Source organism: Hordeum vulgare, chromosome 2H, assembly GCF_904849725.1.
Source record: "Hordeum vulgare subsp. vulgare chromosome 2H, MorexV3_pseudomolecules_assembly, whole genome shotgun sequence".
NCBI classification, from domain to species: domain Eukaryota; kingdom Viridiplantae; phylum Streptophyta; class Magnoliopsida; order Poales; family Poaceae; genus Hordeum; species Hordeum vulgare.
Genome location: NC_058519.1, coordinates 542659234 through 542681795, shown reverse-complemented (window position 1 = coordinate 542681795; position 22562 = coordinate 542659234). Strand labels below are relative to the sequence as shown.

Below are 22562 nucleotides of genomic sequence, written 5' to 3'. Positions count from 1 at the left end.
AATTAAAAATTGATTGTGTTTTTAAAAGATGTTAACAAATTTACAAATATTCACTATTAGGAGTGTTAAGAATGTTGAAATTCTAAAACTAATTCATAAATTTTTAAAAGGAAAATATTTTTAAGGAAAAATGTACAGAAAACTGGATAAATAACAATCAAAGAGAAACAAAATATTAAAGAATTAAAAAGCAAAAAACAATGAGAAAACTACAGAGAAAAAGTTACCAGTACTCTACGTGGGGTTCAAGCACTCTTGATTGGGGAATCCATCATGTGCGAGAATAAAAGTTGGCTATTGTTCTATGCAATGAGCGTAGAACTTGAAATTTTGTAAAATATCTTCTAGAGACAATGTTTCGTCATGAACTGGGGGAATTCAGTGGTGAAGCTCATAGTCTTGTTTAAGCGGCAACTGGCCTGAGCTGGTAGGGGCGGACGTCAGAGAAGGCGTGCTGGGCGTCGGAGAGGCAGCGGTCGAGGGCGGCGTCGCAGGCGACGACGAACGCCGGCGCCCGCCGGAGCGCCGCGTCCACGCGCTTCGAGAAGCTCAGGCCCATCTTCGTGGATTGGATTTGCGTGACGTGACGGGAGAATGGGCTTCGCCTTCGCGGTGGTTCTTGAGAAGTACTACCCCATCTATTGGGCTTTCAGTCAACTATAACTGACCTCATTTGGCAGGCTTGGGTCTGCTGGCAGAGTCGGTTATAGTCCAACTAGCCCATAACGTTCGTCAAATCCTTCTACGTTTTTATACCGGTCAAGGTTTAACTAACCTATTTTTTTCATGGTAATAGGTGTTTCATTAATAAAATAAAGATTCAGTTACAAATCATGTAAATACCAATATTATATGACAAAAAAGATGAAATAATTCTACACAAAAACGAGTGCATGTCCCTCTTCACTAAGAAAAAGAAGATAGATCACCTTTTCATCTGAACTCATCACGGCTTCATCGCTGATCAGCAGCTTTACGGATAGTTTACGTGAAGCAAAAATCATTACCGTTGAACGAATCCTACCAGGGAACGTGTCCCCGGACACGTCATCAAACACTAGAACTAACACCCTCGCACGACTATGACGTAGGAGGAGGACACCATAACTGTCAGCCTCCAACCATCAACTCATCACAGGATGCAACATCTTCCAGTTGTCACTTGTGCGGATAAACATCTACGCGTACTCCCGGATGATGAAATCTCTCTGCTCCATCATGACATCAGAGAGAGCGTCGTAGCAAGGTCGCCTGGTAGTGACCGCGCGTGTACCCACCCCGACTCCGCTGTTGCGTACATGTTCTGGCCCAACTAGCTCATTTCCGGTCTTCCCAAACCAGATTTTGTTTTATGGTTTTTCTTTCGTTTTTTTTTTCATATCGTTTTCTTCTTTTCCTTTTTTTCCCTTTATGTTTTTCATTTTCGTTTTTCCTATTTTTACATTTTGTTTTTTGTTTTATCTCTTTCCAAATTTTAAGAACATTTTTTGAAAACCTGGAATGTTACCCAAAATTGGTTCGGCCAGTTTTGTGAATTGTAGTGAATATTTTTTTAATTCAAAATTTGTTCATTGAATTAAAGATTTGTCCACTGAATTCAGAAAGTGTTCAATATTATTTTAATAAAATTAATGAATTTTTATTTTTTCATAAAATTCAAAAATTGTGTTTGAAGTCAAAGTTTTCCCATCAAATTTTAAAATTTCTTAGTGAATTTAATTTTTTTCTCAAATTATACAAAAGGTGTTAAATTACATTTAAAATGCTCATTTTTTAGCAAAATCATGTGAACATTTGTTTTGCGTTAGTGAGTATATTAGTAATTCTAAACTTCTTTTGAGATCCTACTTTTCTTAATGAAGCAAAAAAGAAATAAAATAAATGAGGGGAGCCCTGCTCGCACCTTGGCCAACCCAAATTCGATCGTGGGGGAGCCAGGGGTGTGTGCTGCACCTTTCCCCCCAGCGCCCAGCGTGTTGAATAGGAGCTCCCTTTAACCACCTGTCAAATCACTCAATAAAAACATCATATCAAATCTCGAGACCTCCTATTTTCTTAACCTATTAATAAAGCAATTAGTGTTTCTGTCGTCCGTCATTAACATTGCCCATAAAGTTGATGAAAATTACCCACAATTGCCACTTATAAGTCATAGAAAACGTTATCTCCGGACTGGGCCGGCCCATGTAGGCACCTCCTATATTACGCTCTGGGCATCGGAAAAAGATGCAGCACACCTATTTGGGCCAGCCCATGCGTGGCCGCCTGTTCTTTTAGTTTAGTTTTTTTATTTTACTTTTCAGTTCCTTTTTTCTACTTTAAATAATTTAGAACTTCAAATAAATTTTCTTAAATTTAAGAAACTGAGCATTTTGAAATAAATTTTTTTTTTGAGAATTCAAAAACTACTCAGGAGTTTTGAAAAATGTTTGCACATACAAAAAAATGTTTAAATTTTTAGAAAATATCTGTGAAATGAAAAAAGTCAATAATTTTAAACAAAAGTCCGTGTAAAAATCTTAAAAACAGTTCGTGCCTCTGTTTATAGTCTCATTTTTTATTTTCATTTTCTGTTCCATTTTTTAAAATTTAAATAATATCGACTTTTGAAAAACTTTTGCAACTTATAAAACTGAGAATTTTGAAATAGAATTTTGAAGAAAACATAAAATGTTTGTGAATTCAAAAAATGCTCGGGATATTTGTAAAAGTATTCCCATATTCAGAAAAATGTTCATAATTTTGAGAACAATGTTGGTGAAAACAATAAAAGTCCATGATTTTGAGGAAAAAGTTTGTGTATTATTTTTTGAGTGCAATTGAAAAAAATGTTTGCTAATTTAAAAAATGTTCATGCATTTCAAGAAATGTCTTAAAATTTTAAGGACATAATATGATCAGCATCCTTGAAGATTATAATTATTTTTCTCCCGTTGCAACGCACGGGCCCTTTTGCTAGTAGATTCTAAGAGACAAGCTGTCACTAAAGTGGAGAACCAACCTATAATTATATGGTTAAAAGTATATTATAACCCCACCCCAAGGATCAAATCTTAGGTTTGACATCTATATATCTTAAAAAAGGTAAAATATTTTTCAAATGGGAGGTAACATTACATCGTTAGCGAGGCAGTTATGATAAATTCTCTCAACCTTTCGAGAGTGCTCATAGGGGTGTATGTGAGCATCTGCATTTGTCTCGTGCTCCCAATTTCTTTTCGGCTAAACCATACATGTGAAGTGTCATGGGTCGGCCAAGTATACGCGCAACGTGCGGGTTCTACCAAGTGTTTTTTTTCTGTTCCCCCATATTTCTATCCATTTTCCCATGTGAAACATAGATTCCAAAAAAATGCCTCAAATTTAGAAAATGTTCAGGAATTAGAAAAAATGTCTGTAAATTAAAGAATTCATGAAATATGAAAAATGTTCTTGAATTCTAAAATGGTCAGGATTTCTAACTATTCATGATTTTTTTAAATCCCCATCAATTTAAAGAATGTCATGAATTAAAAAATGATTGCGATTTTTAAAATATGTTAATAAATTTATAAGTATTCACTAGTAGGAGTATAAAGAATGTTTGAAATTTTAAAAATAATTCATAATTTTTTAAAAGGAAAAGATTTTTGTATGGAAAAAATGTACAAAAATCTGGATGAATAACAATAGAAAGAGAAACAAAATATCAAAGAATTAAGAAGAAAAAAACAATGAAAAAGCACCACAGTAAAACTTACTAGTACTCTACGTGGGCTTCAAGCACTCTTTGTTTGGGCAACCCATCACGGGCCCGTTTGCAGAGAATAAAAGTTGGCTATTGTTCTATGCAATGAGCGTAGAACATGAAATTTTGTCAAATACCTTATAGAGACAATGTTTTATAGAGAGATATTCACCCTCTATAGTCCGTCATCTTGATATTTCAATTGGCATAAGAAACAAGGACTCTTGTAAAGGCATGCCGCCTTATGAGTAAGATTGCGAACAACAAGAATATGAGGAGGGTGGTCGGTTCTTTCACTTTCGAGGATGTACAAGACATGATTTGCAAGTACAAAGCCTAAGCTAAGGATTGTATGCAAAGCATAATCAAAAGGAATTATCATAGTCTTAGCACATTGTCTCCTAACAATTCCTCCACCTCTACTCAAGAGGTAGAAAAAACATTTGGTAACCATTCATACAGCTGGTGCTCCCATTGCAGAATGTGTCATGGCAACTCTGGTGGTAACTTCTCCTTGCGTGTTACTTGATCCTAAGCGTTGCATCCATGGCAAAGCCTTGTATGTTGCTTGTATGATGTCTCTTGGCTAGCCTGCCCTTCCAGTACAGCAAACCCAGGTGGGGTCCAATTGTAGCCTTTCACTATGATGGTGGCCCTTGCCTGCATTGAGGGTGTTCCCATGCAAGAGCGCACTATGGCATGTCTCTACTGTGAAACACCCTTCGACTTCCGCTTATGGTACATTTGTGACACGACATTGTCTAGACAGGCGCGATCTTTTGACCTGTGACGCAGGTGGTGACGGGGTATGTTGTCCCGGATGCGCCTTGCCTTTTGATCATACCGATGGTGCAATGTCATAGTTCGGTCTCTGCTGAACAAGGCCCTTCGATTAGGGCGGAGGTGATCTTTGATTGGCTGTCTCTCCTTCTGTGATGCCTTGTTGGTTCCACATGGTGGTCGGTGTCCTTATGTTGTGATGGGATCTTTTTTTTGTCACAGTAAATGTTGTAATGGGATCTTCTCGTCAAGCAAGTGCTTATGAGATTTCTTGGACTAGTCCTAGTGTGTGTTGTTTTTCTTCATCTCTTGTGTAGCCCCTCTTTGATACAGGATCATTTGAACTCATCTTGTAATATGCTGCTTCTGGGGAGGTGTTTCAATTACAAAACAACGTGTTAACGATTTTTAGCGTGAAGGTAGATAACGGACTATTTTTTCTTTGTTCTTTGAATAATTGGGACTCATGGAGAACCCCATGCTTATATAGTCACTCCCTCTGTATCTAAATAATTATAGTTAAAAAAAACTAGTCTAGTTTTCTTCAACTACAATTATTTAGGTACAGAAAAAGTACAAAAGAGCAACATGATGACTCGGTACATGCATTTTCTTTTCGAGGGATGTCTCAGCATAGTTCGACACCTGCATTCAGACGCAGTCATGGGGGAAACACAATAGTTTTAGAAGGAATAGACATTGTACTGGCTAGTTCATCGAACTAGCACATCACCGACCGAGATCTAGTAGCTGGATCGTTTAGAAATGCATAGGGTCAACGGACGGCTCGTGATCAAGGCCATCTTTGCATGTGATACAGTGCGCACGTAGGTCAGTTAACTCCGGTACTCCATGTCGTAGCTGCGGCAGGAGGCGCGAGATCACGGGCTCTTGTGCTTGGCGCCGGCCGCTGCATGGCCCGGAAACCATGAGCGCCCACGACGGTGGGCGTTGGGGAAGTAAACAAGCCATATGCTCATGCGTCCAGACGAAACTTCCGGCCACCGGACGCCTACATTTCCGAGAGCTCTGAATGCAACGGCCAACGGCCGGGTAAGTTTTACAATGTGAGTGCATGTCCATGTGAGGGTTAGATCAATCAAAGCTTGAGTGAAGCCATTCATTAGCTGGAAAAAAAATCGAAAAAAAAAATGGTTGGAGGAACCAAACGACAAACAAGAAGATTTGCAGACACGAATTGGGAGGGTGCTTGGATACGTTTTAGTCTCATGACTAAAAGTAATGAGACTAAAATTTGCTAGCCTCATCCATGTTTGGATTCAGATACTAAAGAGACTAAAATCGAGTTAATGAGCATTTATTATCCTTCAAATCCTCCAATCCAGAACTTGCTTCAGGAGTTAAATGAGAAGAGAGAGGACTAATGCACATTTTAGTAGGGGTATCCCTGACTAAAAGATTTTAGTCTCAAGACTAGTTTTAGTCTCTATTTAGTCAGGGATGCTTGAAACTTTAGCCTCTTAAATAGACTAGTTTTAGACAGATTAGTTTTAGTCCCTTGGATCCAAGCACCCTCTGGGTCTTTAGAGTATGTAGTCTACTCCTTGAAGCTCAGCTAATACATCTAGGTCTAACATAACTGAGTTTTGACTACATCTTGGACATGCGTGTGTCATATAGTCTTGTATAGAGTTCAAGTACAGTTTAACGTGCACCTGCCACGTGAACTTTGTCCCACATACACTGGACCCGCACGAACCTACCTACCTACACAACGAACTTACTAGTAGAGCCCTACCTAGCTCAATGCATACTGTCCCCGCATGCAAGCATGAAAACTCGAGCGATCTGCCTCGTTTTGCTTTCCGCAATTGAAGGCAAACTCACGGTTCAAAGATTCGTCGCATGCACGCAATTAAAAGCACGCCGCGGGGCAGCAGGAGAGTTCTTGACCGCATGCACAACAGACAAACTAATTCCCTCTCGTCTCTCTTCTCGTACGTGTGCAAGCTATAGGCCTGTGCAGCGGGCTTATATATAGACCTAATTCAACCGGCGGAGTCCCACCACCTACTACAACAAGTACACGCGTACACTACTTGGCACGAACTGTCTAGTAGCTAGCCCTGCGTACGTAAGTACGTAGCCGTGCGCGTCTTCAAGCTCCTCACGGCGTCCGCTCCACGGCGGAGATGTCGCCGAGAAAGATGATCATCGTCGTATTCCTGCTCCTGGTGGCTATGTCGTCAACCGTCCTGACCTCCGTCGACGCCGCGAGGCGGCTGGGGCTGACGCCGGAGGAGCAGTACAGCGCAACTGTCCATGCGACGTCGACGACGCTTCACGAGAGGGCGAGGTCGCTGATCACGACATGGATGGCGCAGCTCACGGCGGGGCCGAGCCCTAGAGGCCCCGGGCACTAGAGAGAGCGAGGTGCAAGAAAAAACGTATTCCCTACACTTCAGTTTGTACTTTTCCCTTGCATCACCATGTGTACGTAGTGTTACGTACGTACCGTACATGTTACTCTTTTGATCGGTATACATGTGTACGAGCAATAATACGGAGGCTTCCACGCCTCCACCCGGCGGTCATGTGAGGATCTTTTTCGCAACGTCGCCCGGCGTATTTGCACGACCAATATAAGCTAGATTGCTTGTCAGTCTAACCTTGGTAGATGTAATGAAGTTGAGTGTATACCCTGGCGATTTTATGACGGCTTTCACCCTATTTAAATTTGTTTGCCACATTCGACTCAAATGTCTGACAATTTTTGACAACTATTTTTATCAAATTCATGTCCTTGATGAAATTAGAACCATCTTCCTTCCACATTTATCGGAGGGCGGCATAACCAAATATGTTTGCTGCATCTCGCCCTCATCTCATCGAAAAAATCTTGTTTTTTTTTGAACCGGACGAACCCCTTTCCATTATCAAACATAATGGAAATACAAATTTCGGACCAACAAAGAAAAACTAGAAAGGGGAGCGAGTTCAAAGAATTTCTGGTTAATCTATCATAGGCACTCGTCATCGAACAGCCTACCGCAGGACAAAAACTCCAAAACACCATAAAACGCATCAGTCAACCTAACAGATAAGGAAAAGCAGGAGATAAGTCTAAATCACCCCAGGATACAATCAGATTCACCAAAGAATCGACGAGTCACCCACGCAGGGGCCTAAACCATTTAAGAGCAAAGACATAACTTGTGGCATTCCATCATCAGTTGGCACCCTTGGGGGCAGCACAGATCCGCATCATGCTAGATGCATTGCTCTTCAGCATCTTTCCTCCATGCTCCATCGCTTCCCGATCAGCCTCAACCAACAAACCTGCCCATTAAGTAAGATAACTACAAGTAGTGTAAACCACATCAAAGGGGATCTCAGCTTCTTATTTTCGAAAGTAGCACGATTACAACAATTCCAGATTGCCTAGCAAACTGCAGCCAGGTCAAAGGTGTAGAACCTGACCCCATCAGGAAGAAACAGAAAACACCACGAAAAATATTGCCAGATATTATTTGGACCCAGACTAGTGCCAAACATACATCCAATCGTTCTCCACACCACCCTGGCAACATGACAAGTAAAACATAAATGTTGCAAAGTCTCCCGCTCTTTATAGAACGAGCATTTAGGATTTCCAGCCCATTTTTTTTCATCACATCACGCGTAAGAATGACATCCTGAAAAAGTTGCCAGAGGAAGATCTGAATTTTAACTTCCAGATCCATCTATAATCACAACCTGCTACATTTTTTTCCAGATATTCGTAAACTGATTTAGTAGAGAATATCTTCCTATTTCCCAAGGTCCAAATAATTTGATCCGAGACATCAGAGGTAGTCCATCCCTCCACAATTTTGTTAAACTCCCTCCCATCGACATAAAAGGGAATGGTGTAGTTATCTCCTGAAGAAATCAGCATCCACTCCAGCTCTGAACCGAGCCACTGTGATATTTTGGGGGTTACAAATGTTAAATAGGTCTACATATGTGTCTTTCGGCGGCGTATTACCGCGAATGGGATCAAGCCGAAGTCTCGCTATGTTGCCAGAGTTTAGTAAGACTCCCCTACCAGCCATATAATAAGGTTTCACCTTCATAATGGCCTTCCATATTGGCGAATCCGCAAATTTTCTCTTCACCAAAGCCACATCATCTTTTGTAAAGTATTTAGCTTTGATCACCTCTTGCCACAATCCATTCTGGATTTCTAGTTTCCACCACCATTTAGTAAGAAGACTGACGTTCTGCTTGTGGAGGTCTTTCACTCCCAAGCCCCCTTTCTTCTTGGATCTTCAGATACGTTCCCATATCACCAAATGGTATCTCTTGCGCCCCTCATATTCTCGCCAGAAGAACTTTTTTCGGTGTTTATCCAGCTTATAAATCACCATCTTAGGAAGCAAAAACATGGACATATAATAGTACACAATACTAGTGAGAGAAGAGTTCATCAGGATGAGTCTACCCCCCGAGGATGCAACATTGCCTATCCAGGTCTCACAACATATCAAAAACCTTTCATCCACAAAGGACCAATCCAGGTTTCTAAGATTGGTATAACTGACCGGGACCCCCAGATATTTCATAGGAAAATGCCCAATCTGGCAATTGAATAAGTCTGCTTAAACTTTCAAGGTATCATCATCACCCCCGATGCAAAGGATTTCACATTTAGCAAAGTTGATCTTGAGTCCAAACATAAGTTCAAACATATAAAGAAGAAACTTCAGATTAACCGCTGCATTGTAATCATGCTCGAAACAAATGACAGTGTCATATGCATATTGAAGGATAGCTACTCCATCCTCAATCAGGTTGGGAGCAAGGACGGTTAGAAGGTGCTCCTTTTGAGCATTTAAAATCATCTTCGATAACGTCTTGACTGCAAGATTGAACAGGAGAGGAGAAAAGGGGTCTCCCTGGCGCACCCCTTTGTGGCTCTGAAAGTAGGGTCCCTTTTCATTGTTAAGTTTGATGCTCACCGTTCCATTATAAAGGATCTTGTTAACCGAACCACGCCAAGTATCACCAAAACCCCAGTTTCGGTGACATTCGAACAGGAAGTCCCAGTTAATTTTGTCATATGCTTTCTTAAAGTCCAGTTTTAGGACTATACCAACTTTTTTTCCCGTGCTACGTATGGTGTAAAACTTCATACAGAGTTAGGATGCCATCCATAATGTTCCTATGTTTAATGAAGGCATTTTGATGTCTGCTGATCAGGATATTTGTGTAGATAACAACTCTATCATTTAGTACCTTACTAATCAACTTATAAGGACATCGCATCAAACATATTGGTCTATATTGTTGGATTTTTTAGCCCCATTTAGCTTCGGAATCAAAGTGATCACTCCATAGTTCAACCGGGCCACATCAAGGGTATGAAACTCTGCCGGGATATTATCAGGGCCAGGAGCTCTATTGCTATCCATAGGAAACAAGACTTTTTTCACCTCCTCCTCAGTGAATTCACGAGTGAGCAGATTATTATCCTCAACACTAAGCTTTTCCTCAGTAGACAATGTGCCGGGCAATAAGTGAAACATGTTCCCCCTTGCTGGGCCAAATAATTCTTTATAATAGCTAGTAGCATGGGCCAGGAGGTTGGGGGTGCCCTCAATCAGAACATCCCCGTTGGTGAACGAATTAATCATATTTTTTTTCTTTTCCTACCATTTGCAATCCGATGGAAAAAGGTAGTATTCTGGTCTCGTTTGAGTAACCATCGTTCATTAGAGTGCTCGAGCTAGAAAAGCTCTTCTTTGATTAAAATATCATTGAATTCAGCATACAGGAGTGTTCTTTTTTCATATATACTAGTAAAAGAGCCCGTGCGTTGCAACGGGAGAAAAATAATTATAATCTTCAAGGATGCTGATCATATTACGTCCTTAAATTTTTAGGACAAAATGGTTGTTTTTTGATTCACGAATGTTTTCTTCAAAATTACGATTTTTTTAATATGCAAACATTTTTACAAAAATCCTGAACAATTTTTTAGTTCACAAATATTTTATGTTTTATCAAGCATTTATGTAAATATATGAATTGCCAAAGTTTTTTTTGCTTTACTTGAATTAGAAAAAATAAAAAGGAAAAGATAAATAATAATAAACAAATAAAAAATTAGGCCCCCGCCCATGGGCTGGCCCAAATGGGTGTGATGTTTATTTTCCAGTGAGCAGAGCGTAGTATAGGGGGCCCCTATGCTTGGGCCGGCCCATGCGAGGATTTCGTGCAAAACGTTTTTTATAACTTATAGATGGCATTGGTGGGTAATATTAGATAATTTTAAAGGCAATTTTAATGACGTACCACAGAAGCAATAGGTGCTTTATTAATAGGTAAAGATAAAGATTAGGTAAAGATATGCAGGGCCAAACTGGTAAGAAATCACCAGGAAAGAAGATGCTGGAGCTCTATACAGAGGTTGTGATCAGTGATGATCCAACAGGCCAAACGTTAAAGCCCTTTATCCCTCATCATCTTCTTCACCTTCTCGAGGTCCTCCAACCTACCCGTGTTTTCGTACATCTTCATCAGAGTCACAAAATCATGTGCATTTTCAGGCTCCAGGTCGAACAGCTTTTCCGCGGAGATTTCTCCTATCCTGATGTTGCCATGTACTGAGCTAGCATGCAGCAAAGCCCTCAAGACTGTTGGCTCGTTGCCGAGACATGCCCGCTTCGACATGAACTCGTATGCCTCTCTGACCATCCCTGCTTTGCCTAGCATGTTCACCAGAGAGGTGCGGTGCTGTACATTAGGCTGAATTCTGTACTTGTTCTCCATCTCAGAGAACAGCCTCATGCCGCCCTCCACCAATCCTAGATTGTCGCACGCCGAGAGCACCGCCATGAAGGTGGTCTCGTCCGACCGTGCTCCGAAGTCCACCATACGGCGAAACATCATTAGAACTCTGAAGTCTTGGCTGTGGGCAGATAGTATAGCATTCCATGAGGCCAGGTCCCTGACCGGCATCGACTCGAACACCGACAGGGCATGGCCTAGCTCATTCTTTCTGGAGTACATTCCAATCAGAGCGTTTTCCACTGATAACTCCGTCTCGAGCCAATGACGGATCACCCAGGCATGAACCTCCCGTCCCTGTTTGCCATCACCAGGGTGATGCCAGAGCATCGCCGACAGCACGACGGAGTCGGGCTTGTGCCCTTCTCCGAGCATCCTCCTCCAGGCCTCCGTTGCCTGAGCAGAGAGGCCACCGTGCCCCAGCAAGCCACCAAGCAAGACGTTCCATGAGACGGCGTCCCTCTCCGGCATTGCGTCGAACACCTGGCACGCCATCTCCATGTCGCCGCACTGGGCGTACATCTCCATGAGGGCGTCGCACACGGAGACATCGGCGGCGAGGCCGGCTGTGAGGGCGTCGCGGTGCACGGCCCGACCGAGCTCGGCGGACCAGGCGCCGGAGCAGGCCCGGAGCGCGCTCTCGAAGGTGAACCCGTCGCGCGGCGCGCCCTCCTCGTCCATCTGGAGGTAGAGCGCGAGCGCGTCGTCGTGGCGGCCGACGCTGGCGTATCCGGCAACGAGGCAGTTCCACGGGAACGCGCGCTCCCGGCGGGTGCGCGCGGGGAGGAGGTGGTCGAAGATGTGGTGCGCGTACGCGAGGAGGCCGAGGGAGGCGTGGATGTGGAGGAGGCGCAACGCGAGGTCCGGGTGGCGGCGGAGGAGGGAGACCGGCAGGAGGCCGCGGAGGGCCGCGAGGCGGCGGCGCGGGGCCGGGTGGAGCGGGAGCGCGGCGAGGAGGGGCGCGAGGAGGGATGGCGTGAGGAGGCGCCGCTGGGCCTCCAGGTCCGAGAGCACGCGGTCGAGGGTCGACGGACGCGGCGGCGGTGACGGTGGCGGTGGCGGCGTGGAGAGGGGAGGGGGGAGGCGGGTGGACGGAGCTGGAGCGCGGCGGTGGCGCCGCCGTGGGAGCGCGCGGGAGGCGTGGGTGGCAGCTGCAGTTAGCGCCATTGGTTGGTTGCTATCGGCACTACAGAGACCGACAGGACAACCAACAGACGCACTTTGACGAACTGACTGCATTCAGATCCTCTACCGGCGCAAGGGGCGAGGGCGGCGAGGCTCCGGTGGCAGGTTGGCGGCGGAGATGGTCTCCCCCGGACCGGATCGGGGCGGCGGCGACGGAGATCGAGGCAGAGGGCGGCGCGGTACAGGCGGCGCTTGGGGCCGGCGAGTGGAGTTGGCTGCAGGCCGGTGGCCGGCGCGGGGTGGCTCGACTGCGGATGGTGGTTCCCCGGCAAGATGCATGCGAGGGGCCGGCGGCGTGCTGTGAGGTCTCGAGCATCGAGCGGCTGGTCGCCATGGAGGAGCTCGGGAGGACTACGGTTGATTATCAAAAACTATGAGGACGTTTCTGCAAAATGACAGAAAACGGTTCGCTGTGGCTTAAAACTGGACTGCGGGTTGATTACCTAAAACTGCGAGGGCTTTTCTGCAAAACGACCGACGACGGACGACAGAAGCGCTGCGCGCTTTATTATTAGGGGAGATCAGGGTCTAAAGGGCCAACTTCTTCCATCCTCTCAATCTCTTCTAACTCTTTTTTAATATTAGCCTTCCTCTTCCTATCATGCCCAAAAGCATTAGACCCCCACCCTTTGAAATATTTCTTAATGCGCTTAAGTTTGATATTAAGAACATCAATAGGATCATCAGCACCAACAAGCTGTTCCCAGATACGTTTTGCCTTAGTGTAAAATTCTTCATTTTTTAACCAACAAAGCTCGAACCTAAATTCACAAACAATAGGAGTCCCATGTTTGATGGCATGGGAAGACAACAGGAGGGGGTTATGATCACACACATCTCTAACAAGTTTACGCACCAAAACCAAAGGGTACATATCCTCCCAATCGAAGCTCATAAGCACCCTATCCAACTTCTCCAGAATAGGTTGATTCTGCTTATTAGTCCAAGTATATTTACCACCTCCCATGTGAATCTCCCGAAGGCTTAAGGAGTTAATAACCTTGTTAAATTTGTCAATGAACCACGAGTTACTAGGGTTTCTATTTTTCTCATCCACCCCCAAATGATGTTAAAGTCACCCCTATGATATAAGGAATATTAAGATTTCTACACGTATCAAGCATCCCATCTAAGAATTCATCTTTATGTTCATCGTGAGCTGCCCCGTATACCACTACAAGTGCCCATACACATTTATTATTAATATCAAAGACTATGGTTTGGACAAGGAAGTTCCTTATCAACCAGGATACTATCTCAAGTGTTTCTTTTCTAATGCCACAAAGGATACCACCAGACCTACCCACAGAAGGTTGATGATTCCAAACAAAATTGTCAGAGGAGTCCACTTTATGCAAGAACCTAGGAGGGGAATCTTTCTTTTTAGTTTATTGGATGCCTATGAAGTCAAGGGAATGGTCTTTGATAATATGAGAGAAATGGGTAGCCATTCCTCTCCTACCTGCTCCCCTGCTATTCGAGAATATACCATTAATTTGATAATGGAAGGTTTTCTTCTTTCCTTGGTAGCCCTACCAGGAAGCACAGTAGGGGCACGTGATACATCCAAAACGTATCTATAATTTCTGCTTGTTCCATGATCTTTTGGGTGACACTGTTATATGTTTTGCTACACTTTTATATCATTTTACACATATTTGGACTAGCCTACTAACTCAGTGCACCCAGTGCCAGTTTCTGTCTGCTGATGTCTATTTTGCACGGGCTTTTACCCAATTTTACGAAGCCCGGAAATTCTAGGAAAAATATATAAAAATCACAGAAACAGAAGCTTCTGCATCACCGAGGATGGGCTAGAGGGGGGCTAGGTGCTGTCGAGGCAACCTGCTAGCGCGGCCAGGCCCTAGGACGCGCCAGGAGGCTGCATGGGTGGGCCCCACCTCCTCCGATGCCCTCCTTTGGCCTCTATTTAGAGTCCCGAGAGGAAACCCTTCCACAACTTCCAGAATTGCGAATTTCTCCATCGTTCCGCCGCCGCAGCGCTTTCGAGATCGGGAGTGTGAGGAGACCTCTTCCCGGCACCCTGCCGGAGGGCGGATTGACCTCCGAGAGCTTCTCCATGCCATGGACGCTTCCCGGACATGCCAGGAGTAGTCTCCTTGGACCATGAGTCCATGACCAGTAGCTATGTGATGTCTTCTCTCCAATCTTGTGCTTCAATGGTTAGTCCTTGTGAGCTTCCCTACATGATCAAGGCATCTATGTAATTCTCTTGCTATTGCTATGCTCGGTTTGTTGGGATCCGATGGATTATGAGATTATGTTCAGATTGTTATGAGTTATATATTTGATTATCCTTTTACATTATGTTCCTTAGTGATTCATGCATGTTCTCCGTTGCTATTTATTGCTTCGGCCGAGTAGTAGATTGTAACTCCAAGAGGGAGCGTTATGCATGATTGTGGGTTCATGCCCCTCGATGTCTAGCTTGAGTGACAGAAACATGAGACTAGGGGATGTGTTGTTGCCACCAGGAAGAAAACAACGGTGCTTGTGATCACAATTGCAAGGATTGTTTACCTTACGCATAGTTCGTTAATGCAGTTGTTCGTTGCTTTGAGTTTACACTTTGGGTGGGGCTCGCAATTTAATACCGGCGAGATGTTCTGGATAGATATCTCAAGGTGGATGATTAGTAAGTAGATGCCAATGAATAAATGGTCTACTTGTCTTGGCGTACTGCCCATTACTATTGAACCTCTAACTATCAAGTAGCATAATTAGCATTGCGGTGCGTTCATAATTCTTTCATTTGCCCAACTGTGATTTGTTTACCCAAGCATAGTTGTTTATCGTCTTTTGGGAGAAAGACATCACTAGCGAACATCATGTGACTATGGTCCATATCACCATCATCATTTACACCTCCATCATTTACCGCTTTCATTTAGTTTTCCGTTGCAATCACTATTACCTTCCCGCTTGTGTTTTGATCCTTTGCAAACTACAAGGCCGGAGAGATTGACAACCTCTCTGTACTCGTTGGGAGCAAAGTTATTTGTGTGTGTGTGTAGGTTCACGTCTTCTGCTAGAGCCAGGGTGGAGCACAACTACTTGTTGGTCCTAGGAGTCCTCCTGGTTCGATAAACCTTACAGTTCCCGTGTGAGGGAAAACTTGCTGCTGGGTAACCAACGAGGTGCGAGAAGTATATACATCATCTCGTCATCAACACACTCATCTTTCTTCAAGGATACATAACTTTTTTGACTTCGTGTAACCGACCAAGGTATCATCATGATTTTTTTTCTTTTTTTCTTCTTTCTAGATTTAATCACCGTGAACTCCCCATCTTCAAAATTGTTTTCCTCTCCCCAATTCAAGATCAAAGGAGTCGGCTCGCCATTGACATTAATAAGAACCATATTATCAGCATCCCTCTCGTGCTCAACATTTTCAGCTTTTTCAACATTAGAGTTATTATTTTTAAATTTCTCAAGTTCTCTAATCACATCTATATTAGCAAAATTAGCATCAGGTGTATGAAGCCCCATCTTAACCACAACTAATATCATCTGAGGATTCGATAAACCATCAAAAGAATTGGACATGTGAGTAGTACCTTCAATATCCCTCATTTTCGCAGCAGCCACGGCTTTCTCCTCAATGTTATCCATCTTGCTCTGCACATTGCAAAGACTAAATCGCAGATTTTCTTGGTAGCCAAGGGAGGAGAAGGGATCACATCAATGCCCAAAGATGAATCAGGAGATTCAACTTTGTAGACCGCAACCCTAATCCCAACACCCTCTCGAGCAACACCAGTTCCTACCCCGTGAGGAGATTCCCACACCACATCAGCAAAGGATTTTTTATGGTTATCAGGAGACATGCTCTTATCAATATTGCCTTTCATCATTTTTTGAGTTACTTGTTTCTCATGCTCCATATAATCCACAACCATCGAGTCAATCAGCAGGGTAGTATGCAAGGAGACATCTAACTCCATGCTCTCCTGGGACTCCTGCATCTGATCTTGTTTATTGTACGTCCATTTTGCATCATGTTTTCATGTTGATATTTATCGCTTCTTTGGCTGTTATTTCGCTTCATGGTACAATTCTTATGCCTTTTCTCTCTAATTTTGCAAGGTTTACATGAAGAGGGAGAATGCCGGCAACTGGAATTCTGGCCTGAAAGTGGAGCAAAGTTGAGATACCTATGCTGTGCAACTCCAAACGCCGTAAAAATCAACGAGGATTTTTATCCCGATTTATCAAAAATACTGGGATGAAGAAGTGCCAGAGGGGGGGCGTGCAGGTGGCCACAAGCCTGCACGACGCGACCACCCCCAGGCCGCGCCATGAGGGCTTGTGGGCACCCTGCAGGCCCACTTGCCCCCCTCTTTTGCTATATGAAGGGTTTCGTCCAGAAAAAAAATCAAGGAGGAGCTTTTTCGTGGTTTCGCCGCCGCCACGAGGCGGAACTTGAGCATAACCAATCTAGAGCTCCGGCAGGACGATCCTGCCGGGGAAACTTCCCTCCCGGAGGGGGAAATCATCGCCATCGTCATTACCAACACTCCTCTCATCGAAGGGGACTCGTCACCATCAACATCTTCATCAGCAGCATCTCATCTCCAAACCATAGTTCATCACTTGTAACCAATCTCCGTCTCGCGACTCCGATTGGTACTTGTAAGGTTGCTAGTAGTGTTGATTACTCTTTGTAGTTGATGCTAGTTGGATTATTTGGTGGAAGAGTTTATGTTCAGATCCTTGATGCTACTCATTACCTCTCTGGTCATGAATATGATTATGCTTTGTGAGTAGTTACTTTTGTTCCTGAGGACATGGGATAAGTCATGCTAATAGTAGTCATGTGAATTTGGTATTCGTTCAGTAATTTGATATGTTGTATGTTGTTTTTCCTCTAGTGGTGTTATGTGAACGTCGACTACATAACACTTCACCATTATTTGGGCCTAGAGGAAGGCATTGGGAAGTAGTAAGTAGATGATGGGTTGCTAGAGTGATAGAAGCTTAAACCCTAGTTTATGCGTTACTTCGTAAGGGGCTGATTTGGATCCACTAGTTTAATGCTATGGTTAGACTTTGTCTGAATTCTTCTTTCGTAGTTGCGGTTGCTTGCGAGAGGGCTTAATCATAAGTGGGATGCTTGTCCAAGTAAGGGCAGTACCCAAGCGCAGGTCCACCCACATATCAAACTATCAAAGTAACGAACGTGAATCATATGAACATGATGAAACTAGCATGACAGAAATTCCCGTGTGTCCTCGGGAGCGTTTTCCTCCTATAAGACTTCGTCCAGGCTTGTCCCTTGCTACAAAAGGGTTTGGGACACTTTGTTGCACCTTTCCTAATTTTGTTACTTGTTGCTTGCTTAGAATCGTCTCACCACACAATCACTTGTTACCGACAATTTCAGTGCTTGCAGATATTTCCTTGCTGAAAACCACTTGTCAGATCCTTCTGCTCCTCGTTGGGTTCGACACTCTTACTTATCGAAAGGACTACGATTGATCCCCTATATTTGTGGGTCATCAAGACTCTTTTCTGGCGGCGTTGCCGGGGAGTGAAGCACCTTTGGTAAGTGGAACTTGGTAAGGAAACATTCATATAGTGTGCTGAAATTTATTGTCACTTGTCACTATGGATACTAATCCTTTGAGGGGCTTGTTCGGGGTATCTTCACCTCGAACGGAAGCACGAATGGTTGCTCCTCAACCTGCTGCACCTACTGAAAATATTTTCTTTGAATGTCCTTCGGGTATGCTTGGGAAACTGCTGGCTAATCCTTTTACAGGAGATGGAACATCACATCCAGACTTGCATCTAATCTATGTAGATGAAGTTTGTGGTTTATTTAATCTTGCATGTGTGCCCGAGGATGAGGTCAAGAAGAAGGTCTTTCCTTTATATTTGAAGGATAAGGCGTTGACATAGTATAGGCTATGTGATGATACTGGATCATGGGACTACAATCGGTTGAAATTGGAATTTCATCAAAAGTTTTATCCTATGCATTTAGTACATCGTGATCGGAATTATATTTACAATTTTTTGCCTCGTGACAGAGAAAGCATCGATCAAGCTTGGGGGAGGCTTAAATCAATGCTATATTCATGCCCAAATCATGATCTATCGAGAGATATTATCATTCAGAACTTCTATGCTCGGCTTTCTCATGATGATCGCACCATGCTTGACACTTCTTGTACCGGTTCTTTTATGAAGAGAGATATTGACTTCAAATGGAATTTATTTGAGAGAATTAAATGCAACTCTGAAGATTGGGAGCTTGAAGAAGGTAAGGAGTCAGGTATGAATTTCATGTTTGATTGCGTTAAATCCTTTGTTGAAACAAATACCTTTAGTGATTTTAGCGCTAAGTATGGACTTGACTCTGAGATAGTAGCTTCATTGTGTGAATCTTTTACTGCTCATATTGATCTCCCCAAAGAGAAGTGGTTTAAATATCATCCTCCTTTAGAAGTCATTGTAGTTAAACCCAATCCAGTTGAAGAGAAAGTCATTGCCTATAATGATCCTGTTGTTCCCAGTGCTTACATTGAGAAACCACCTTTCCCTGTTAGGATAAAGGATCATTCTAAATCTTCAACTGTGATACGTAAAGGCTATATTAGAACACCTACACCCCCTCAGCAAATTAGAGTTGAACCTAGCATTGCTATTATCAAAGATCTTCTGTCCGACCATGTTGAGGGACATAATATTCACTTGTGTGAAGATGCTGCTAGAATTGCTAAACCTCACGTTAGAGACAAACATAGGCCTATTGTTGGCATGCTTGTGGTTTCTGTTAATATAAGATATCATTGTTATCATGGCTTATGTGACGTGGGTGCTAGTGTTAGTGCAATACCTCAATTCTTATACGATGAAATCAAAGATGAGATTGCACCTGTTGAGATAGAACCTATTGATGTCACTATCCAACTTGCCAATAGAGATACTATCTGCCCTGTGGGAATTGTTAGGAATGTTGAAGTCTTGTGTGGTAAAATGAAGTATCCTGCTGATTTCCTCGTTCTTGCTACTGCACAAGATAGCTTTTGTCCCCTCACATTTGGCGACCTTTTCTCAATACCGTCAATGCTCATATTGATTGTGGGAAGCAAACTGTCACTGTTGGCTTTGAAGGTGTGTCACATGAGTTCAATTTCTCTAAGTTTGGTAGACAACCTCATGAAAAGGAGTTTCCTAGTAAGGATGAAACTATTGCCTTAGCCTCTATTGCCGTGCCTCCTACTGATCCCTTAGAGAAATACTTGCTTGAGCATGAAATTGATATGCATATGGATGAAAGGGATGAGATAGATAGAGTTGTCTTAGAACAATATCCTATCCTTAAGAATAACTTGCCTGTTGAACTGCTTGGGGATCCACCCCCACCAAAGGGTGATCCTGTATTCGAGCTTAAACAGTTGCCTGATACTCTTAAGTATGCCTATCTTGATGAAAAGGAGATATATCCTGTCATTATTAGTGCTAGCCTCTCAAAGCATGAAGAAAAGAAGTTGCTAAAAACTCTGAGGAAGCACCGTGCTGCTATTGGATATACTCTTGATGATCTTAAGGGCATTAGTCCTACCCTATGCCAGCACAAGATTAAAACTCATCCTGACTTCAAATCAGTTGCTGATCATCAAAGGAGATTAAATCCTAAGATGAAGGAAGTAGTGAGAAAAGAAATACTAAAGCTCCTGGAAACATGTATCATTTATCCTGTAGCTCAAAGCGATTGGGTGAGTCCGGTGCATTGCGTTCCTAAGAAGGGAGGCATTACCGTTGTCCCTAATGATAAGGAGGAATTGATCCCACCGAGGATTATTACTGGCTATAGGATGGTGATCAATTTTAGGAAATTGAATAAATCCACTAGGGAAGATCATTACCCTTTGCCTTTTATCGACCAAATGCTAGAAAGGCAGTCCAAACACACACACTTCTGCTTTCTAGACGGATATTCTGGTTTTCCCAAATACCAGTTGCACAATCTGATCAGGAGAAAACCACTTTCACCTGCCCTTTCGGTACCTTTGCTTATAGACATATGCCTTTTGGCTTATGTAATGCACCTGCCACCTTTCAAAGATGTATGATGGCTATATTCTCTGACTTTTGTGAAAAAGATTGTTGAGGTTTTCATGGATGACTTCTCCGTTTACGGGTCTTCCTTTGATGATTGCCTCAACAACCTTGATCGAGTCTTGCAGAGATGTAAAGACACCAATCTTGTCTTGAATTGGGAGAAGTGCCACTTTATGGTGAATGAAGGCATCGTCTTAGGACATAAAATTTCTGAAAGAGGTATTGAAGTCGATAAGGCTAAGGTTGATGCAATCGAGAAAATGTCATACCCCACAGATATCAAAGGGATAAGAAGTTTCCTTGGTCATGCTGGTTTCTATAGAAGGTTCATTAAAGACTTCTCTAAGATTTCTAGGCCTCTTACCAATCTCTTGCAAAAGGATATTCCTTTTGTCTTTGACGATGATTGTGAGGAAGCCTTCGAAATACGTAAGAGGGCTTTGATAACTGCACCTATTGTTCAACCACCTGATTGGAACTTACCTTTTGAAATCATGTGTGGTGCTAGTGATTATGTTGTTGATGCTGTTCTAGGGCAACGAGTTGATAAGAAGTTGAATGTTATTCACTACGCTAGTAAAACTCTAGACAGTCCCACAGAAACTATGCCACTACGGAGAAGGAATTTTTAGCAGTCGTGTTTGCATGTGAAAAGTTCAGGTCTTACATAGTTGACTCCAAAGTCACTATTCACACTGATCATGCTGCTATTAAGTAACTCATGGAGAAGAAGGACGCTAAACCTAGACTTATCAGATGGGTTCTCTTGCTACAAGAATTTGATTTGCACGTTGTCGGCAGAAAGGGTGTTGATAACCCCGTAGCAGATAACTTGTCTAGGTTGGAGAACGTTCTTGATGACCCACAACCTATTGATGATAACTTTCCCAATGAGCAACTGAATGTCATCAATGCTTCACGTAGTGCATCGTGATATGCTGATTATGCAAACTATATCGTTGCCAAATATATACCACCTAGTTTGACATACCAGCAAAAGAAGAAATTCTTCTTTGACTTGAGACATTACTTTTGGGATGATCCTCACCTTTATAAGGAAGGAGTAGATGGTTTTATTAGACCTTGTGTACGTGAACATGAACAGGGATAGATCCTACAGAAGTGTCACCCGAGGCCTACGGAGGACACCATGCGGGAGATAGAACTGCACACAAGATATTGCAATCAGGTTTCTATTGGCCCATTCTCTTCAAGGATGCCCGTAAGTTTGTCTTGTCTTGTGACAAATGTCAAAGAATAGGTAATATTAGCAAACGTCAGGAAATGCCTATGAACTATTCACTTGTCATTGAACCATTTGATGTTTGGGGCTTTCATTATATGGGACCTTTTCCAAAATCCAACGGGTATACTCATATCCTAGTTGTTGTTGATTACGTCACTAAGTGGGTAGAAGCTATCCCCACTAGTTGTGCTGATCACAATACCTCTATCAAGATGCTGAAAGAAGTTATCTTCCCAAGATTTGGAGTCCCTAGATATCTAATGACCGACGGTGGTTCACACTTCATTCATGGTGCTTTCCGTAAAACGCTTGCTAAGTACGATGTCAACCATAGAATTGCGTCTCCCTATCACCCTCAGTCCAGTGGTCAAGTAGAGCTAAACAATAGAGAGATTAAACTGATTCTGCAAAAGACTGTCAACAGGCCTAGAAAGAATTGGTCTAAGAAGCTCGATGATGCACTGTGGGCCTATAGAACTGCCTATAAGAATCCCATGGGCATGTCTCCGTACAAAATGGTGTATGGGAAAGCATGTCACTTACCTCTTGAGCTAGAGCATAAAGCTTATTGGGCAATCAAAGAGCTCAACTTTGATTTCAAACTTGCCGACGAGAAGAGGTTATTTGATATTAGCTCGCTTTATGAGTGGAGAGCTCAGGCATATGAGAATGCCAAGCTGTTCAAAGAGAAGGTTAAGAGGTGGCATGATAAGAGGATACAAAAGCGTGAGTTCAATG

At 43.0% G+C, this 22562-nt stretch overlaps 2 protein-coding genes across 2 annotated transcripts; one reads left to right on the top strand and one right to left on the bottom strand.

The window, feature by feature from the left end:
* The first annotated feature begins 6547 nt into the window (after nt 1–6547).
* On the top strand, nt 6548–7217 carry LOC123430468. Its single transcript, XM_045114340.1, has one exon. It carries the CDS (start codon nt 6661–6663, stop codon nt 6889–6891), a length of 231 nt encoding a protein of 76 aa, XP_044970275.1. The 5' UTR covers nt 6548–6660; the 3' UTR covers nt 6892–7217.
* A 3692-nt stretch (nt 7218–10909) lies between these two features.
* LOC123430467 (pentatricopeptide repeat-containing protein At4g25270, chloroplastic-like) lies at nt 10910–12466 on the bottom strand. Its single transcript, XM_045114339.1, has one exon. The coding sequence runs from the start codon at nt 12464–12466 to the stop codon at nt 10952–10954; it is 1515 nt and encodes a 504-aa protein (XP_044970274.1). The 3' UTR covers nt 10910–10951.
* Between the last annotated feature and the right edge of the window lie 10096 nt (nt 12467–22562).